At 39.7% G+C, this 22,457-nt stretch overlaps 1 protein-coding gene across 3 annotated transcripts in view; it reads left to right on the forward strand.

The window, feature by feature from the left end:
* The window catches only part of cpne5b (copine Vb), a 130,034-nt gene that overhangs the window by 85,404 nt on the left and 22,173 nt on the right, over positions 1-22,457 (forward strand). For all 3 annotated transcript variants that reach the window (XM_058631882.1, XM_058631884.1, XM_058631885.1), the window contains 5 exons: positions 174-237; positions 7,438-7,541; positions 10,112-10,216; positions 18,706-18,747; positions 19,470-19,545. In XM_058631882.1, the coding sequence (XP_058487865.1) occupies positions 174-237; positions 7,438-7,541; positions 10,112-10,216; positions 18,706-18,747; positions 19,470-19,545 (391 nt within the window). The remainder of the gene's footprint in view (positions 1-173; positions 238-7,437; positions 7,542-10,111; positions 10,217-18,705; positions 18,748-19,469; positions 19,546-22,457) is intronic.

Below are 22,457 nucleotides of genomic sequence, written 5' to 3' on the forward strand. Positions count from 1 at the left end.
GATTTTCTTTTTCTTGTTCAGATGCTTAGTGAGGAGGATATTAAACCTTCTTATGACAATTTATTAGACCAAACAGGTTTTGGAGGAAGGTCACTTCTTGATGATTGACCTAGTGGAGACCTGTCTGTGTTTTGAATTTAATTTCTGTTAAGCTTTTGCTCTTTTCTCCGCAGAGGGATCCCAGGAAAGAAATGTGGCGCCATAATCTTGAGTGCAGAGGAGCTCAGCAACTGTCGAGTGAGTGTCTATCTATCTGTCTGTCTGTCCGTCTGTCTGTCCGTCCGTGTGTCTCGGTCTATCCACTCATGGCATTAATAGACTTGCAGCAGCCCTCAGACTATAACAGAGCAGCTGTTCTCGCTCTGCAGAGCGACCTGCAATGAAATGGCTCAGCAACAGCGTGAGGCTGGTGGATGCTTTGGATGTTTAACTGGACTCCAGCGCACATCTGATTAAAGCAGGATATTGAAAACAGAGAGTGGTGCAGATCAAACGGTAGAGATAGGGAGATATAGGTGGGGTAGAGGGAAAAGCAAAAAAAAAAAATGTCCTGATGAAAATGAAAGTAAACAAGAAATGATGAGATGGAAGGAAACGGTTATATGTGCTTTGTGAGGACGTTTTGACCTTGATGTGTCCTCAATAACATATAAAAACAACCTTTTCTGGTATAAACAGTAGTCCTCATGGACACTAAAACCTGGTCCTAATGAGGTAGAATCTCATTTCTGAAGTTTAGGGTTAAGATTTGAAAACAGTGTCCATTATCATTTAAAACAGGTGCTGTAATCCCACATTGCAAATTGGCAGCTAATGTAAAGGAGATGTACACTTATACTCCATGGTAACCCTTAGAACGCAGAGCATTTCGGCTGCTTTTTTTCTTTACTATGTTTAAACGTACAGTACATACAGAAGCTATAAGAATATGGAATAAATAGTGTCTTATATCCTTTTTTCAGGACAACCTAAAGGCCAATTAATCAAATCAATTAATGATAATGAATTTGACCTCTGCATTTAACCCATCATGTTCACACATCAGTAGGAAAATCAATCCCTCATTGCACCTGGGGGGGAAAGAAAACATCTGCCTTGGCCGGTTGGGGTGAAAGGATAAATGGGGGAGCATAGTAGAGGTGGTAAACAACATATAATGCCTAACATTGAGGGTAACAAACTTGAAGAGGCTGTGTGCAGCGATACTTTCAGTGTGAAGCAGAAATTGCTGCCACTCTGATCCACTCACTCGGGCTGTGCAATGATGCTCATTAAATGGCTTCAAACTAATGACATCACATAAATCAGAGAATTCCAGTGGATTCAAATTTGGCAAGAAAAGTGGGAAGTAAGAAGTTGTCTATTTAAGAAGAATCACTCTGGATACACACAATCACACAATCACTGAGGATCTTTAGAAATTCAGCTGTGCGCTAAATTACAATAAAAACGCTAAAGTTCTAATTTATTATCGTCTGTCATGTTCATTTTTCTTTCCTACGGGGTTGGTTGGTGTTTTACGGCAGTTGGCAACAGTAATGTTGCATTACTGCGTTCTTCTGGATTGAATCATTTATTCTCTTTCACGTCGCCTGTCATTTCCTCACCCTTTTATCTGCCCAACCTCGTCACCTTTAATTGAGCTACTTTATTTTTTTCCACCCATTCTCTATTGATCCCTTTTCCACATTTAACTCCTGGAGGCAAGAACACGTCAGCCCTCGCTAATTCATGCCAGTGCACTGGTTACAGTGCATTTACTACCTCCTCCAGCTTATCACCCACCCACACACACACACACACACACACATGCATGCGCGCTGCTCTTCACTAATGCCACAAAACACTCCTTCATTACTTCCCTGAGGGTGTAAATGTGTCTCTACCTAGCCTGGCCCCTCTCTTTAAATATTGATACTCTGATTCTCTCCACATTAGCAAATTGCTGTTGATCACAGACCTTTGCAAGAGTGGGTCTTCATGCCAGAGACGTCTAATGAGTCGAGCATAGATGCATATTTAATATCCCCAGCACATTTCTTCACTGTTAATGCTTCAGTGTGCTTATCAGTACCTCAGGGATTCTTCTGCTCCGTCCCTCTATCTCCTTATTCAAAGCAGATATGTTTCCATGCTCAGCTCTGTGAATAACATGTTCAGTAAAACGTCTACTGAGCAGAAGCAAACCCTGCAAAACATTCATGCAGGGATGAGGTGGGATGAGCTCATGAGCTTTATCTGATGACAGGATTGTTGGGTTGATTTTTTAACTGATTTTGGTCATTTTGGATGAGCAGAGTCATAGGATGTTTCAATAAAATTGTAGTTTTATTTTTCTTATCATGTAGTTTAGTACCTTAAACAGATGTAAGGTTCCGTTTTTAACTGCCTAGGGATGATTGGATGTAAATTAGCTCCATTCTAGTGCAATTATTTATAATTGCACTAGAATGTTTGCCCTTGTAAAAATTAACAATAGAAATTAAATGTATTTAAATATTTGTCCATTAGGAGTTAATGTGCTGGGATTATGTGAATTAACTTAATGCTCATTTAGGCTATTTGATTTATAATAAAATGTTGAAAACCAATGTGGCCTTGGAGTGCAAACCATTACTACGACTCCGTGAAACACATTTACAAATCCCAAAACAAATGAACAAAACCACAATTCTTACAGAGAGGGAGTGTATCAAGACACGAGTCTGACGGAAAGGGAATGTACATTTTTGAAATCAAGAGATGCAAAACTTGCAATTCCCCAAACAAATTTCACGGATGCTGATCCGCTATAAATAAAAGAGACGCGAACCAGTGACCATCTGATTGGATGTCTTTTACACAACAGTCAATCACCCAATCTTAGAACCACTTCCTTTCAACCTGGCTTTCAAAATAAGAGGCGCTGCCTTCGTCTTTTTCAATCTTTTGCCATAACGTTCACTTTATACGTTAATTCTATAAAATAAATAAAAAGTGTTAATGTCATTCCACCAGCCATGTCTTGGCAGTGTGTATGTTAAATAGTATGTTAAATATCGAGGCATTTGGTACATTCCCTGTCTATAAGGACTGCAGCTTTTTGGGATTTGTAAAAATATTTCACAATTTGTAGTGATGGTTTGCACTTCCAGGCCACTGTAAACCAGTTCATTGAATGCATTTACATTTCGGTACGTTCCCTATTTATCACCAGTGTTACAAATACTAGTACTGCTCAACAGAGCCCATTTTCAGACCAAACAGATGGAGAAAGATAACATCAGCAACAAACACCACCACAAGCTAAACACTAATGTATTTCGCAACCTCCCCCGAAAAAAATCTGCGGATCCTCCTGAACCAGCGTGTGAAAATGACTGAGTGAGTGTTTTAAAGGGAACGGGAAGGGAGTAGGAAAATGAGATTTGCTCTTCTGAGTGGGGGGCTTGTGTCGAATGGCAGACACGTGGTGTGTTTGTGTCCTCCGGGTGAGAGCAGGAACACAGATAAAGTTCCTCCCGCAGCAGGAGTGGAGTGTGTCAGAGAGTGAAGTGTGTGCTCCCTGGCTGGGTGTGATAAAGACTCAGAGAGGACACTGTGGTAAGACGCACACCGGCATTACAATGGGGACCCGGCATTATGCACAGAAACACTCCTGCTCTCACTCTTACACACTCTCACAACCCTCTCGCATGTTCTTTTGCTGATTTGCCACTCGGCGCGCTGCCAGACACGAGGTGCAAGCTGCAACATTAAAAAGCTATTAAGATATCATTAGTGGCACCATAGCTGCCCAGTGTAAGGCCCTGGGCTGTGAAAACAACACCAATCTACCGTTATAGCATCTGAATGTACGGTAATGAACCCACTGTGTTTCAGAGATTAGCTTGAGCCCATATGCTTAAGATAAGACAGATCCTGTCCCTATACTGCCACCACACAGGGGAAGACAAGAGCAGGCTATAACACTGTTATATTTTAATATTCAACATTATGTCATAAATATGTCCCACTTAAGTCAGAATTTCTCATTCTCATTCTTACAGCGCAAAGTCATAACCTCAGTTCTCACACTCGGCTTCACTTTTAAATGTCCTTTGTCAGATGAGAGGCTGATAAATCCTGGATCGTTTTCTCCTTTTATCCCTGATCCTGGAAACCATCTTCAGTCCAAACTCAAACTCATCCCTTTAAATCCTTCAAACTGAAAGGTGATATAAAAAAATATGTACAACAGTGACCTTCAGCATTTAAAAACTAAAACATCACTTAAAACATTGTAGACTGTTTGGTGTCATAGTTTCTGAAACACGGTAGGAGCTGCCCGACTGTCCCAGTAGTTTATTAATAGATATTGAATAAACATTATTTGGTTAATTTCCATGTGTAGGGAACAGATTGAACCTGAAGGAGAGGCGGACAATTATCACATGAAGAGTGGAGACAAAAAGGACAATAGTGGGCTGGAAAAATATTATAAGAAAGACAGAGAGACAGAGAGAGAGAGAGTGTTGGATAACCTTTGCTGAAGCTTTTACTTCCTTGTCTGGGAGAAAGTTGTCCACACTGACATTTGTCTTCAACTTCCTTGCCTTTATCCGTTTATATTTTAATGCATCTTGACTGCAGACCCTAATTGTTCTTCTCCTCTGGTTGAGACATTAGTGAGGGAGAGAGTTTAGATGTTTAGGTTCAATAATGTTCTGCATATTTGACCCACATCAGCAGCTACTGTGTGCAACCAGAGTGCTAACAGCAAGATTATGGCCTGCAAATGGAAATTTTAATTATTATCATACGATTATTTCAAACATGTTTCCTTAATCTCTGATGACATATCCCGGTCATTTTATGGCTTTAATTTCTAATATATCCCCTTGATTGATTGATAAATGGATGTCGAATTATTGTTATTTTCTCCTTCTACTAATTGTTTCATGTTGTTATTTTACTAACTTTGTCTGTGTCTTGGTAAATTCTCACTTGTAAACGATATTTCAATCTGAGTGTGAGTTCAGATAAAGGTTAAATTAGATGGGCCACACGGTGGTGCCTCACTGTTGCCTCACTGCAAGAAGGTGTGAGGTTCAAATCCCAGTTCACATTTTGAGTGAATGAGGATACAGCAGCTGAAAATGAATGAATAAACAGATTTGAAAAATTGGGGTGTGGTCAAACTTTTATGTTTTGTGATAAACAGCTGGAAGAGAAAATGCAGACTCAGGATTATTTATGAGAGAAAATTCCCGCAACAAAGAAAGAAGCTGTGAAAATGAATCCCCCAGCATCTGCTGCCAGACTTTGATTTATCTGATGTGTTTACTGTGTTTTTTTGTGGTATTTGTTATTTTTTATGTCCACAATAGCTTTCACACCCACACACACACACTCTGCATTAAAAGTCCTCGTAAAGATGATCAACCACTGTGCATAAAGGATTTTATCAGCTGATTAATTGTTGCCAAGCTAATTATAATAGCATGTTCTAGTCATTAAGTATGAAGACCACAGCTGCTGCATGTGACTGCAGTCACATCTTTGTTTACACTGCGGGGAGGGAGCCAGGTGATCTGACATGTTCATTTTCAATTTCATCATTTACTTTGGTTATTTCTGAACAGACTAAATGTTGTTGCTCATAAGACCTTGAGGGATGGACCGTGGGGACTTTGTATTGGTCTATACTAGTTTGAAAAGACAGAGAAATGAATGAATATTAAAGAAAATAAAGAAAGAATTTAAATTAAAGAAAGAAAGAAATTAGGATCTCCAAACTACGTTACAGTGTAAGATACATGACAAAATATGTGAAAGATTGAAAAAAAAACAATCAATATAATTACAAAATAAAATGGAAGAATACAACACACATAATCCAGTCCACACCAATCAATAAAGTACACCATGCAGATTGTGCAGTGACATGAGGGAGCAGAGGTTGTAATAATACAAGGCCAAATCAATGCAGTGCTGTTTTTATTTGCTCTTATTTACCCTGTATATTGTGTAAGTATCCATGTGAAAAGAGATACTGTCCAGCAAACTGTCTTAACAGTGAACACTGAACATACATCCACAACTTAAGTTTATTAGGGAATGTAATTGGATATTATCATAATTATTCATGCAAACTCTGTGACTGGATATATTTTTTTCTTGATTTGATTTTTGCAATTTTCTCTACAATTACGCCTGAACCAGAACCAAGAAGGACTGAACATAACATAAAGATATGGACATGGACATTAAACATATACACTGTAATCACAGTAATATGACATCATTGTGAAGTTACAGTCATACGAGAATATACTGTATGGTACTGCAAACTCGAGGTTATAGATATAGTACTGGGAAAGTAAAGTAAAAAATACACACAGTGTAGTAGCCAGTAATCTACTGTGAATGTACAGTCAAATATTTAACAGTGTACTCTAAATCACGGTAATATGATGCTGTGTTACATATGTAGTTGGAACTTGGAATTTCCGCGGGGAACGTCCCAGTGACCTCAGATTTTGAACTTGGAAACTCCAAGTTTGTGCACAAATGAAACGTAGAATATGGCATAACTGTACAGTAATCTACTGTGAAAGTAATGTAAAGTAAAACATACACACAGCAATGTGCTCTGTAGACAATAATTTACTGCTGGTTGGTTTTTTTTACAGTGAAAATAAACACTGTCTTAAATTGAGACGGACGTTAGATTTGGATAAATCACGTAAATAAACAGCCCTAAAAGCTATGTTAGAAAAAGATTAAAAAAAAGCCCAAAGCAGAATGTGCTTTCTTTGTTTTTGACATATCTCTGAGGGTAAAATGCACTGGAAGCATCTGATGCTCCCCAGATGCTGTGACAGGTATCAGAAGAAGTTAGGTTGACGACCATTCCTTGTGCTCAAATTAGACTTGGTAAGCAGCCGCCAGTGATGTTGGCTGTGCTGCTGGTGGGCGGATGTTTGTACGATGGTTCGGGGTTATGATTCCTGCATACTGGAGCAGAACACACACACGCACGCACACACACACGCACACACACACCAGTATTTGTGGACCATTAGGCCGTGTTGATAGATAAAGCTGGAGTGCATTGTCGGCTGACTGCCATAGTTCATAGAGAGCATGTGAGCAGGTGACATTCAAACATCACATACTGAAACGACAGCATCGTCCTCACACAGATAAGGATTGTATATTAAAAAAGAATTTCTGTGACATGATTCATCATGAAACACTGCTCTGAGCCTCAGGTTTATGTGTGTTTGTGTCGAGCGTGGACAGCTTCTGTGTTTGAATGTTAGCAAATACAACTGACCCACATATTACTCTGAATCTGCAGCCAATCACATTGAGGTCCAGAACTACCATTTACTCTCACATTCACACCTACTGTATAGTCAATTAGATCTCTCTGATTCATCTCCACTTGTCCATGTGTGTGTTTCCCTGCAGGACAGTGCCTTGATGCAGTTCTGTGCCAACAAGCTGGACAAGAAGGACTTCTTTGGGAAGTCGGACCCTTTCATGGTCTTCTACAGAAGCAACGAGGACGGAACGTGAGTGTTTGTTATCTTTTAAATATGGTGGAATATGTAAGTACAGCAGGTTATTTTTGGCACACATTTTGGAATACATGCAAATTAAATCTTTTTAAAGTCTCTGTTATGTAAGGGACAATAGGAAACTGAAGGACAGAACAAACAAATAAAAAGCAAAAGAACAAATAAAACAAAAAATATACACCAACACGCAAGTAAGAGTGAATATAAGCTCAAAATAATAACTCTTTATTATTTTTAAAAGTTGCAATCACCTTGTGCGCATGGACCATAAAAATTTAAAGCAATAAAACAAAACACATGAGAAAGTATTAAATGGGTGACATTACAGAAAGGCAAGTCTATAAACATGAAGATAAGAATAACGTAAGGAAAGTGCTTTTTTAAACAAAGAATATTTTTATATATATATATAAAATACATTCATAATAAAAGGCAGAGATTTTGAAAAGACCAGATAAAAGAGCCAATTTTTAAAGAGAGCCAACGTGAAAAGCAAAAAATGAATACATGTCAAATTCCTTCTTTGTCAGAAGCCTCGTGAATTAACTAAAATATATCAACAGACCTTGCATACCTGATGTTGTTGGGGAAGGTAATCAACAATTTTGGTGCATAGAAGGTAAAAAGCAGCTTCTCTGTTGTTTGTGTGGGATAAAATAAAATAAAACTGCCTCCAAACTGGAAGTTTACAGACGTTACCAGCTGTCAGCTGTCAGTCGTCAATCACACTGGTGTCCACACACATCTGCTGTGATTTATCATCCATTTCCATCTAAATTAGAACATAATTCCCAAAATTGACATCATGTTCTATTGAAGACATGAAACTAACGAATGACACTGACGTTAAGTGAAGTAGAAGCTCACTTTCCACACTAATTCTATTCAAACTACAACCAGTGGAGTCATTATCTGGTGGCTTTTTCTATTTGTAGATACAGTCTACAGGAGTTTGCATGTTCTCCCTGTGTGTGCGTGGGTTTTCTCCCGCAATCCAAAAAACATGCAGATTTGGAACAGAAACATTACACTTGCATCACCCGAGCTCTTTACCAGCAAACGGAGCTGAATCCAATTCAAACAAACTTCGGTGTTGGTTTTCACCTCAAGACAATGTTTATTATTACATGGAGCAGAAAGCCGATGATAAATATATGCTCATTTTCCCTGTCCTCCAACTGAAACCTAACTATGGGTCGTTTTGGTCAACCATTGAATAGGTACATGTTTAGCGCACAAGTATTAGTGAGGTTAGGGTTAGTTTAGTGTGTGAAAGTCTGTGGGAGTCAAACCCATGTCAATTACACCATAGTAGAAGAAAGCTTTAACCACTCAGCCAACTGCCGGTGAAGCTACTTGATGATGATACACCCAAGGTACCAGATTGCTGTTATTTATACGACCACTAGGGACGCCCATAAGTGAAACCTGAAGACTACGACCACTTATTTCTTATATGCAGTGCATGCCATTAGCAGACCTCAGTGTTCTTGCTAGGTGATAAGGTATTAAAAGATCTGAGATGTGAGAAGGTGTTATTTTCTTTCGAGCTTTGTGTGAGAGTTACAGAGCCTTAGAATCAACTCCAAAAGGAGTGGAGAGCCAGTGTAGGGAGGCTAAAACAGGAGTCGTGTTCTGTCTTTGTAAAAGTCTATGCTTTTACAAAAGCGACATCAGGAGAGCAAGACAGGCAGTTAATGTAAAAACATAAAACCTAGGAGGAGGAGGGTGGAAACTAATCTGCATTTTCAATCAACAACAAGAAGAAAAAAACACTGTCAGTTTCTGAGGTGGTTCATGTGGGGAAGCATAGCTCTCTCTCATCTCTTCCCACTTTCCCAAAGTGCTGTTCAGCCTCCCAAGGGGCTCGACAACTGTGGCAGCGTCAGCCCAATCTAGCAGGGGATACTTTAGCAAGTGCTTTATTAGCCATCTTGTAGCTTTTCTCATTATTTTTATTCATACATAACAGGGTAGGAAATGGATCCTCACAAAGTGCCATTGGTGGCAGACGAGGGGGGTTCACATGAAAAAGCCTGTGAGGGTAAAAGACACACAGAGATTTTAAAAGCCTAGAGGCTTTTAGTGGAGCACAAGTAATCCAAGGCTTTGCATAAAAAAGGGGTGATATGCATTGTTGCACTTGTGGTGGGTTATTTGGTGGCATTTGATGGGAATTTATGTGGATCTGCTCTGCGAAGCATTTCAGATGTCACACAAATCCATTTGCATATTGTTCAAACACTTGTGGTCAAGGGGACGGATTTAAAAGCCAGGCTGAATTATGAAACTGTTCTCTGGTCTAAACCACAAATAGCTGGGATACAGGCCAAGCGGTAAACAAAGCTGGGTACAGCCTTGTTTAAAGCAGCTCTCCTGTCACTGTAGGATTTGACATTGTCTTTCCTGTTGCCTCCATCTCTTTTGTGTCGCGCACCTTTCTTCATTTGCATATAAATTTCTACCTTTTCGTGGCTTCTGTGATTGACAAATAATATGCAATCTTCCTTCTCTGTCTTTTCCTAACATGCCTCCTCCTCCTCCTCCTCCTCCTCCACCTCCAGGTTTACTATCTGCCATAAAACAGAGGTGGTGAAGAACACATTAAATCCAGTGTGGCAGCCTTTCACGATCCCAGTGCGGGCGCTTTGCAATGGGGACTATGACAGGTACGATTGAACTTCCTCCCGTTCTTTGCACCTGCTGATCCTGGCAGCTTCTCTTTATCCTTCTTCCATTGGACTTGACTCCGCACATCCCTCCAATTGCTACTTTGTCACACACAAATGCTTACACACACACACACACACGCACCATGTGTGTCTGTCTCATTGACACCGTCTGCCATAATTGATTTCCACTGGCTCAATCTTCCGACTGCCTTCATGGCTCTAATCAGACTCTGACTGACAAACGGCATACTGATGATAGCCATTACTACAACCTGAGCGTCGACAAGCTTAACCAGCTGAAATCAATACCCGCTCGGCATGCCGCAGTGTTAAGCCCCCCATTCTCCTTACCATTCCATTATTTAAAACCAACTGTGTTTGTAGGACATTGCTCAGGATGGATTTTTGTGGACAGAAAAGCACAGGTCAGACCGCGTCTAATCTATTCTGACCTTGTGCTGTTTCCAAGATCGACATAGTTCTCTACACACTAGAATAAACCAACTGGTTAGAATGTGCCATTCAAACACTTCAAATGCAGATAACACATTGTCATTGTTTATTTGATAGGGACAGATACAGTACACATAAGCCCCTTCAACTCACTTTGCCTCAGCACAACACGGTTAGTCTGCGTTTCCATTAGCGATAGTAGCTGGTACATGGTACTTTGTTTAGGGCCTGCTGCCATGAGCAAGACGTCCGACACAAGAATCAAGCCGAACAATGCTGAACTCTAGATCAGTTAAAAAGACTTAACAATCCCAAAAACAATTTAACAGGAGTCTGGTGTATTTAGCCACAGCACTGCTGAAAGCCTGCGATCATGACCGGCGAGCCGCGTCACAGACCCTGCCGTTGTATTTCAGTCCAGTGACTGGGTCTGTGCTCTGGTTTTTGTGGTTTGGTTTAGGTTATGGTAAGGCATCAACTACTTATGGTTAAGGTGAGGGATAACGCTTTGTTTAGGCTGTGCAAAAGAACGGATGTCAGTGCAGTGTCCTAAGAAGAATAGCTGCGCAAACATGTGTGTTTTTCTGCCTCTCCTATTTTCATCTCCCTGTCTCCATTTCCATCCTGTCTTATTTGTGTGCCGTCAAATTATAATTACAGAGAATGCAGAGAACCCGTTTGTGTTAAGAAATCTGAGATAAAAACCAGACAGACAGACAGACAGACAGACGGACAGGGACAGAGCTGCCTCAAGAGGTGTTTTGATATTGAGGAAGTATAGGGTGATACTGTGTGAACTGGCCAATCACACATGAACACAAGACGGGGTCACTACCCTGTCAGAACCAATCATACACAAGGGACTGAGCTGGGCTTTAAAGGCAATTCATGAAATCCTCCAGTTCAAAGCATGCACACGCACACACACACACACACACACACACACAGGAGAGTATAATTAAATATGACAAGCCACAAGCTGAAACAGCCTGAAATGCTTCAAGACTTGAAATATCACCAAGGCAGCACTATAAACAGGTTATATTGCTGGTGCATGGGTGAGGTATAAACTTCATGTGTCAGCTTCTGCTTTCTTTGTTGTGTTCATATTCCTGTGAGGGAGGAGTGGGATGGTTTGCCTGTCCATCTTTTTAATTATATAGTTCTCCAGATCCAGAAAAATGTTTTTTCTCAAACTCCCCAATGCTACATTATCATCATCCGAGCTGCGTCCGCGCAACAACCGCAGCTCCTGAGGCTGTCAGTGCTTTTGATCAATGTAATTACTGTTTACATCCGTCAAGTGAAGGAAAGCCTCCATGCAGGGATTTGAAAAGTATTAATGCAGTGCCTGTTAAAAAGCACAGTTTTACCTAACAAGTATTAAAACTTTTGAAAATCAGTTTGTCGATCAAAATGTGTGTCAAGGGCTGAATCTGAGGGCTTGTAAATATCCACACAGGTTTTGTATCATATCAGCTTTTTATCCACACAAATCTGCATTTTGGGAGCCCTGAAAAGCTGAAAAAGATCTAAATCATAAAAACACCACTGTGTGTTTTCCTGTATACAACCAATACACAACTTTGGGAAAACAGTCAGTGCATTTGCATGCATGCTAAACGTCGGACTAAGACAATAATTTGGTTTTGTAAACACATTAGTCCAACTAAAAATTATCTTAGTCAGACTAACATACCAGGAAATTGCGATTCATAGTCCGATTACTCCTGATGTATACGCTTAGTCGGACTGGAGTTAGACTTGATGTTGATGATGACGACGCATAAACTTCAGTCAAAACTATACTGGGACTCTGCAAGTTGTCAGATTACCTGTCTTAGTCAGACTACGGCCTTAGCTTGATTAAACTGCATGTAAACGTACGAGTGATGTCAAAGCCCCATGTCTCTTTTGCTCTTACATTCACTGTCACTACATCATCTTCATAATAATCTTCTTCTTGTGCTCAGAGTTTGTACAGAACACACACGCTTTAGAGTCCATTTAAAACCTTTTACCAACAATAAGGAAAAAGATTGTAAAGGAAAAGCTCTGTTTTTTTATAGACTGACACACACACACACACACACACACACACACCTGTCATATGTAATGTGACATGCTTACCGTGGTCATGTCAAGTCTATGCAGGTGCTAAACCTTAATCGAAAAAAGTGCTACGAAGCATTTCTGAAAACCTTGATGGTTTCCATGGAGATTAAATGAAATGTCAGACCCTTGAAAACCTCTTCTGTGACAATTTTCACTAGCAGTTCTTTTATGGACTCTGGCAACTTGTGCAGACTTGAAGGTCACGGAGATGGACATTTGAAATCAGCTCTGTTATATATATAGTCAACACCCCAGTCAGCATGTCTATTGTTGTGTTCGTATTTTGAGATATGAGAGGAAACTTCTATATAGTTAAATAGGACTGGGTCCCCAGCCTCTTGGCACGATGTCAGCAAATCAGAGTGAGCCGCACCCAGTTTGGTCCCTCCTTTCCAGCAGCTGCACTGTAGGACCGCCTTATAAACTGTTATGTTGTATGGTGTTGTTGTGAGTGGGTGCTGTGTAGGCATGAGTTATTATTTCACAATAGGGACAGGACCGGCGATCACGAGCGGCATCACAGACCGCTGCCGCTGTAGTCTGTGGAGTAGGAGGCTGTACTCCACAGACGTGTGGACAGAAATCAAGCCGAACAGTGCCGAATTGTAGATAAGTTAAAACTACTTAACAATCCTAAAAATTACCAACAACTACAGGAGTCTGGTGTAAAGTCACTAGTCACTCGTGTGCGTGTGTGTGTGTGTGTGTGTGTCGCGTATAAAACAAAGTCACCGCAGTTTCACTCAGCCGTGCAGTGATGACTCCGCCCACGTTAAGTAGGTACTTTTTTGTAGTGGAGATGCAATCTAATCGTGCCATGTCGTGCCGTGCCGTGCCGTGCCGAGGCAAGTAGAGCCGGTGGAAATACGCCATTATTGTATAAAAGATATCCCACACTATGTGGGCTTATATTGGTCCTAAGCAGGTTTGTCTGTGGTTTCTGTGGTGGCCCCACCAGTGTTTGCCCACTTCAAGCCCATGTCCGCCCTTTCCAGGCTACCTGGGTACTAAGTGGGTACAAAGTGGGCATGGTCTTGAATTGGGCATATTATGCAGGTTCCATATAGTTTCAGTAACATGGGCCAAATGCGGGTGGGGCCACGTTAGAAACCGCTTGGAAACAAACCCACTTATGACCCATATTGTCAGCCCAGATATAAGCCTTATGGAGCCCACATGGACATGCTGACTGGGAAATATAATAAAAACCTGTGTTCTCCTCATTTATTCTGGTTTTATATGAACTCCCAGAGAACACGGTGATTTTTCACTGTTGTATCTACAGTGTATGGAGAGGAGACAGTGCCATGTGGCACCGACAGCTCATTATCGCTTTGGCACTAAAGTTGCTCTCTCATATCAAGTCCAGCACATGTTGGATGAGGCACTGAGGCACCACTCACTGATGAGAGCACTAGGCTGCACAAGTATGTCATTGGCTGACCTGCTGGTGATTTACTTTGCTCTAATTAAAACAGCGCCTGCGTTTGGACGCATTCCTCTTGTTTGAAACATCAAAGGGCAAAAGGAGAAGCTAATTAACTGTGGAAGTTTTTTTTATTTTTTATTATGTTTTTACGTTACAGCTCATACAGTTACCTGTTTTAATACTGTGGTAGGTTGGTATATGTGTATTGTTTCTTTTATGGTTGTTTCTTGCATAGAAAATATGTCAAACTGTCAAAGTGCAAGGAACATTTCAGTTTTCAAAGCATCTTTGATAAAACTTTAAACTAAACAAAAAAGGCCTAAACAAAGGCGGAGGAGCAGAGAAGCAGAAACATAACAAAGCAGAGCAGAAGAATTTGGAATAACAGTTGAACAAACAAAGAGACTGAAGAGCACAGAGACCAAATACACCAGGGAGATGGAGATAATAACACACAGGTGAAACTCTAAAGACACAGGTGGTACACATCAGGGCGGAGCAGACAAATCACAGTGGAGCAGAAAATGGGAAAGACACAGGAGATAAAACTCACAGAGAGAAGACACAAGCAAAGACATGACATACAAGGAGCAAAGTCACCAAAACACACAGGGAGACAAAATAAGACAAACACATCATTCAAATAATGTTTTTCATTACAGCTGTTTTTAATTCATCAAAATAACGATGCACGGCACTGAACCCTTTTTCTTCCTGAATGTGTTTTTAAATTCGCCAACTTTGAGGGTGAGAAGAAGGATTCCTGTTCTTAGCAACTAACCTTGACACATGACTTCTTTATAGGTTTGCTACAACAGTTAGTTAGAGGTAATGCCACAAATATGAACATAAATAGACATAAATTAAGTAAAAAAAAGATGTAAACAACTAGATTTATTTTCGTTTATGTTTATTTCAACATCAATAGCTCAATGTGCTTCTCAAAAATCTGCAATGCACCAAATGTATCTGTTCTTTCTTTCTTTCTATAGATAGATAGATAGATAGATAGATAGATAGATAGATAGATAGATAGATAGATAGATAGACTTTTTTAAAGTATCTTGCAATCTCAGACTAGGTTAAAACACCACTTGCTTTATTGTCTGGTGTCAGAGCAGTGCTTTCATTAGGCAGACTGTCCTCCAAGTGACCAAGTTCTCTTTGAATCCCCAGTGACAGCAAGCAGCAGAGATATCTACAAACAAATCTGTCTCTATGTGATCATGCTCTCTCCTCAGGGAGGAACAGACAAGGTTTTGGCAAAGGAGAAAGAGGAAGTATGAAAACTAATAGGAGAGATGGCGAGAAGGAGAGAGGGAGAAGTGAAAGAGAGAAGAATAACAGATAACAGGCAGCAAAGGAAAGAGTACTTACAGTGTAACAGAAGGGGGTGGGGGGGGGGATACAGAAATCCAATATGTCAAAGGCCCCGTTCCACATGAGTAAGTCAAGGAAAGGAGCACAGAGGAGAGTGGAGTTAGACAAGAGGAACAGGAGACACTTAAAAGCTGGAACACTGTACAGTCTGCCAATGCAGTTAAAAAGAGATTTTCTACATTGTTTTTTTTGTTCAACTGTGATATTGATGTTGTTTTAAAGCTGTATGTTTGAGATGTTGCCTGGTTCACATCGTCAGCTCATCAACAAGCTGTGCAAAAGCCTGCTAACGAGCCATTTATTTGAATCAGGTGTGTTGGAGGCCACATCCAGAGGGCAACAGCACGAAACGTAAACAGTCTTTTTCTTTGCCGTTTTCAAGATGGCGTCGTTTCAGGAAATATCAACGTCCACATGGAACCCCCTGAAACGACACAAAACGCTGTAGTACATATGCCAGGACTGTAAGTTTAGCTGTAACGTTACACCAGAAACAGTGAAGAAGACGTTGTGCACATTACAGATATAATAACAGAAACAGAGACAAAGGAAAGAAAGGGAAATAATGTCAGTCTGTTTAAGTTTCCGTGTGCATATTTAGTGACTTACAGACCCTACCCGACTTTTTTTTCTTTTTTAAAAAAGCGACTAGCGACAAACCTACCTGTTGTATTTACACACACACACACACACAGAGCGCACACAAACCGGATCACAGACAAAAGCGAGCTGTGGATGTGCAGCTGACTGTATGTGAAAATGCCTGGTTGGTTCTTCAAGTAAAAATTTCACCTCCTTGTGTGACATCTCTAAAGACAGGCTGGTTCTCGTGATAGCAGTAAATTCAGTCCCTCAATTATACGCACCTCCATTACTGATATGAGTGTTCATTAAAGGTGCTCTGCTGGAGACATCTGTGGCAGATTAGTTTTCAAGTGTATATTGTTCTGAGAGTTTAAGGGGCCTCTCAAGGATCAGACTCCACTGATACAGCTTTGAAATGTGAAATATGTGAAATAAGAAGACAGTAAAAGCTAATGTGATGTCAGTGTACAGGTTATGGTCCACTACAACTGCACCTATATAATACGTTTAATTCCTGCATAAAGGTAATTACGTGGAGGGATGGCTACTTATGTCTTAAATTTTGTCATCATATATCCATCTTCTCCTCGTGTATTTTCCTCTTCCGATACACCGAGATGACAAGCGTATTTCCTCTCGCTCGCAGCCTTGAAGATAAGCTCAAAAGAACAAATTGTCACGGCAGAGCGGCAGGTTCCAGGTTGCACGGAGGAAGTCGCTTATTTCAGGCGTCTTTCAATTCCTCAGTGACAGGGAAGAGTCTCTGTTGTGCTGCTTGCTTCTGTTTTCTTTGGATCTGGGGTGGTGTCAGTTCCTGTGTTAGATGGAGTTGGAAGAGAGGGAAGACATGGGCGGTGAGATCAACGCGACTCACGAATGAAAGTAACCACAAACTAAAGTTTTTCCCTCTCTCTTTTTACTCCATATGGAATCTCAACATTTATAGCAAGAGCAGGAATAAACCTCACTCTGTGGAACAGCCATGATGAAAATCCTAGCCTGGCTTTGAGCAACTTGTGCCAACAGCATCAAACATAAAGCAATAAACATTATAAAGGGACTGATGGAGCCACTGCTACTGCACAACTGAGGCTCAACAACAAGGTGTAGGCTGTGTTTGGTTGACAGGTTTTGCAGGGTATAGACTCTGGGGCAGAATGTTGCACCATGTGTGCCAAAAATGACATGATCGCAACCTGTAAAAGTGGATTTTGCTTGGTTTAAGCCCCTTCAGCCAACGAAGCATTGCTTGTCTGCTCGAGACACAAGTCAATGTGCAATATGCAGTCAATATAAAATCCTAAAATTTGTTTTCTGAGCATTTAAAACCAATTTTAGACCCTTCAAAGGTCCTTTGTAATAAGTGTAATAATCTACAACAAATTTACAACAAGTACTAGTAAGAAATCATCCAAGACCTAAGTTTTGTTCTGTTGTGTTAACGTGACAGAACAAAACTACTGTAAGGTCTTGATTTTCAGAAAACTGTGAGACTGCAAGTGAAAAGTCTGCATTTAAAATGGCTTTGAAACCTTACACCATGAAAACATGACCTTTGTTAGACCTTGATAATTGACACACTATCGATTACTGAGAAACACTCATGTGCAAGATTCCACTGTAGATCTTGAAGTCGAGCTAGAATTCTAATAGAGTTTCAGGCGTTCTACTTTCTGTGTTGGATTTGTTTGGATTTGTTCCTTTTTAATAGATAGCTCAATTAAATGTTTGTCAACATACATTTACATACATGACTGGATGAGACGAAAACATACCCAGCAGTCCGCCATAATAGCTGGACTGCAGCTGTTCTCTTTCTTTTTTTTATGTATACAAATCATGTATATTGTGTATACTGTAACAGACACAACAAAAAGGAATATCAAAATGAAAAACAGAAAAGAACTCACCGGCATAATAAAAAAACATAATCATTTCAAATCATAACAAATCAACAAGATCAACAATCATAACTTTCAAGATGGAAAACAATGGCTGCTATAACCCTTCTAAAATATGTCTCTGTCAATCTCTTTTTTTATTTCAAAAACATCTTGAATTTATGAGATGATTCATTCATCCAAATCAGACCAAAATACATTTCTTAGGAAAACTTATTATAATATTATAACTCGGGTTTCAATCGTATTATATCTGTTATACTCATTTAGTAAAGAAATGAATTAGAATCCAAAACGTGTTTTCCTTCAGTTCCAATTTCCATCTGGGGCAGAATGGTGACTTATCTGTGCATCTTTACTGGAGTGAGATAGGAATTGTGGAAAAAAATGTAATTAGCTTGAAGCTTTTGATCATTTGAGAAGATATACAGTAGATATTGGTATAGATATCGCTGTTTTGATTTCCATTTCTCTTTCTGGAGGGTTCTCAAACTGTGAAAGCTCCATCTGCTGATGTAAAACTTCACAACATGGTTCAGGACCAGATAATGAACATGTGGTGATGGGGTTGTTTCCCTGCTGCTTTTATGACCTAACCTTGTTCTTCATGTGTTTCCTTCCAGAACAATCAAGGTGGAGGTGTACGACTGGGATCGGGATGGCAGGTTAGTGTCACTGCCTAACCATTGGAATTTTGAACACACATTTTAATGCCAGGTGTAAAGGAGGCCTCTGTTAAATATCATGTCAACTACAAATGGTAAATAGTAAATAGGCTGTAATTATAAAGTCTTTATCACACGACTCTCATGCCCATTCACACACTACCAGCACAGGGTTAGGCTTTTTTTTAAGTGTCTTGCCCAGGTAAACATTGGCACATAGACCAGTGCAGTGGCCACTGTGTAAGGATTGGCAACGTAAATAGTGACGTAAGAGCTGGGTCATGTGTTCCACATTCAGTGTCTGTGGAGAGGCACTTTGCATTTCTGCATGCGTGACACATGCCTGCAGTTCCGTTCAGTCTAACCTTCTTCTTCGGGGTCGCTGTAATGGATCGTCTGCCTCCTTACACCAACTGTACCCATGTTCTCCTTCTTCTTTGTGGGTTTATGCAATGGGATTAAGATGTTTTTTCTTCATTTTCCAAGCAAGCAAACAAGTGTTTATACACTTATACAAAAATACTTGTGGAAAGTGTATTCAATTTCTGCCAGTAGATGTTACTACTTGTCGCATACTGGCCCTTAAACTAAGTTCAAGGGAAAACTTTTCTCAAATATTCACCCACAAAACATAGGATTTCTTGGCACTTTTCCTGTTTTTCGCCCCACATACCCTGTTTTTTTTTTTTTTTTTGCTTATGCGTTTATGTTTCTTCTCACAGTCACGACTTCATTGGGGATTTTACAACCAGCTACCGAGAGCTAGCTCGAGGGCAGAGCCAGTTCAATGTGTATGAGGTGAGTAAAGTTCTAGCTATTCCACACTTCACAAATGTTGCTGTTGACTCCGAAGATGCAGATTCCCTGAGCGCCGAGTTTCTTGGATCCCATTTCTGACATGAGTGACATTTAGATGCTCGACATCGCTGTTGCACTGTTTCCAATCTCTGTAGCGCATTCCTTCCCGTGGATACCTTATCCTCCTGCGGCAACCACATTTATTTTATGCAGTAAACAGCATCAAATGAAATGACTCTATACATTTATAATGCAGTTTTTTTATGCAGTATTTCCTCTTCCTTATTTCCTTGCCTATGTGCTGAAGATTTATGCCACCTCTATAACCACCTGCATGCTGACACACATATAAATGGAGCTATTAGTGTGAAACAGGATTAATGGCAACAACCATCCAGGAATTAAGAGAGATCATAGCTATTACTCAAAACTTCTCATGGGCTCACTGTGTCTCATAATGGCAAACAACAGGGTGCACTAATTAGAAACACACCTATATCAGTTTGACATTGGACACATGTGTCCTATGTGTAGTTGTATTATAGCTTAGTATCTTTCACATTGTAATATAGTTGGATAAGTACTTGTACTAGTGATAGATAGATAGATAGATAGATAGATAGATAGATAGATAGATAGATAGATAGATAGATAGATAGATAGATAGATAGATAGATAGATTGATTGATTGATTGGGAATCAAATGGAGGCAAAGAAAGTTACTTTGTTACTTTGTTACACAGAAATGTTATTGCACTAAACGTTCTGTTTCATACAGGCTGTGTTTGAGCTTTGGGCAGATGAACAAACCAGGCTGCAGTGTTAACATATGTAAACAGTCTAAACTCATGCAGGCAGATTCGTGACTCAGAGAAGCTTCATTTATTAATTTCCTTTTCCTGACTCAGTTACTGATCTTCACATCATGTGTGAACACAATAAATGCAAGACTTAAACGCTTTGATGCCCTGGATCGAGACGACGTTCTGGATCTGATTAGAAATGTACCCGTTTATTGCTGTTACCATCTTACATAAACATGAGCAGATTCATCGTGATCTGTTAAGATGATGCTGAGATTTACACATCTGAACTTGTTAAACAGGACTGAACCACGTTAAATGTAGATTGCCGCCAAATCCAAAATATGGATCAAATCTGTATGAGATTTATATGAGTGTCTAATCCAGCCTACTCATACCAAATTGATTGAGACGTGACTTTTTTACACTTTTGCCCACTGATCCGCCAAAATCTGTAGACAGGAAGTTCGGCAAACTGGAGGACAAACTTGATGATGAAAACTTATCCTTCTTGTCGGAGGTAAAACATAAAAATAATGCATTATGTTCGCCCCCTCAATCAATTACAATAACTTTGTTAATGCCGACAGCCCTCATTTTAATTCATGAAATATATTCCAATAATATCCCAGCTTCATTGAAAGCAAATTCACCGGTGCATTTTTTTGGATTTAACCCATCAATCAGGAGATCTCCCTAAATGTCACCCACTTGCAGAGGAAAATTGTCTCTAAAATGTAGGGCTGTCAAATTATGGAGTCATTTTCCTCACATAATATAGCTGAACACTGCTCCACTATAACACGTTTCAAAAGTTGCCATAAGGTCATCACTTACACCTTGATTTTGGTCGTAATACATACCGTGTTATTGAATTATTTTTGGGATAATAATAGTTTTGCAATCAATAGAGTCTAGGCGTATTATCTTCTTAAGTCCAATGGATTTTCTGCCTCTTGCTGCTCTGTCCTATCTTAATCACTCTTGTTTTTTCTCTCTTATATTTCAAAATAGACCAAATCACAATAAATGTAGTTATTATACGTGTTCTGATCACCATTTGAAGTAAAATAAGTAATATAAAGAATCGGTTGGAATGTCGACGTCCTTATGCCTCCGTAGTTTGGTGGCCTTTAGCTGAGGGACAAATACCTGTCTTTTAGATGTCAGCTCCATTATACGCCACTCTTGATTCCTTTCTACCTCCCAGTGACACCAAAAGGCCCTTTAGTTTTTGCATCAGCAGATTGTTCCGTGTGTCAGATAAATTGCCATCTCTCCATGTTAAATTAGGGGCTGTCACTTTCATGCCTCGCAGGCATAAAGAATCGAGGTAATGAGCTGAGACGTCTTTGGTCTCCGCCGATTGACATTTTCTCTCGTGTTCTGAGGCCCCGATACATTACTGTTCACGTCAGTGTATATGTCTTGTACCATAAGCCTGTCTTCACCATTAATTGTTCACTTTAAATTATTTACAAGGATTTTCACAGACTTAAGATCAGACCCATAATACTTTATTAATCCCCAGGGAGAAGTTGTGTTACATTTGCTCCTTCAGAATGAAAGTAACACTCAGTCATAGAAAATTAGGAATGAGATTAGGGAGATAACACAACATTAGCAACTGATAAATAATTAAATTTGACATGAAACGTAAACATGGACATAGAACTTGTGCTTATTAAGTTATACGACTATAAATATAACTAAGTAATGAATTGAATGTGTGAAAGTTATGTATGTACAGAAAAACAAAGTGAAGTAAAACAAGAAAACAGTTTAATTTAAATTTAATTTTCTTGTCAAACCCACAGGATTTCTAATTATTCACAGCAGCAGCAGAGAAGCAATTTAAAGAAATGTAATATAAAAGTTTTGTGTGTTTCATTGAAAAGTTACAGTTTTTTTTTTACATGATGCTACAAAATGTGACTAAATCGTAGACGTATGTGGTGTAGCTGTGAAGATACAGTATATTTACATTAGTGTCATTTACTAGACTGAAATTTCCATCTTTGTTGTAATCAGTGAGGGCAGTGGATGTGTTAACAGCACAGCCTGGTACAGTTGAATACTTTATTGTAAATAATTGAATAATCATTTATA

This window comes from Solea solea, chromosome 6, assembly GCF_958295425.1.
Source record: "Solea solea chromosome 6, fSolSol10.1, whole genome shotgun sequence".
NCBI classification, from domain to species: Eukaryota; Metazoa; Chordata; class Actinopteri; order Pleuronectiformes; family Soleidae; genus Solea; species Solea solea.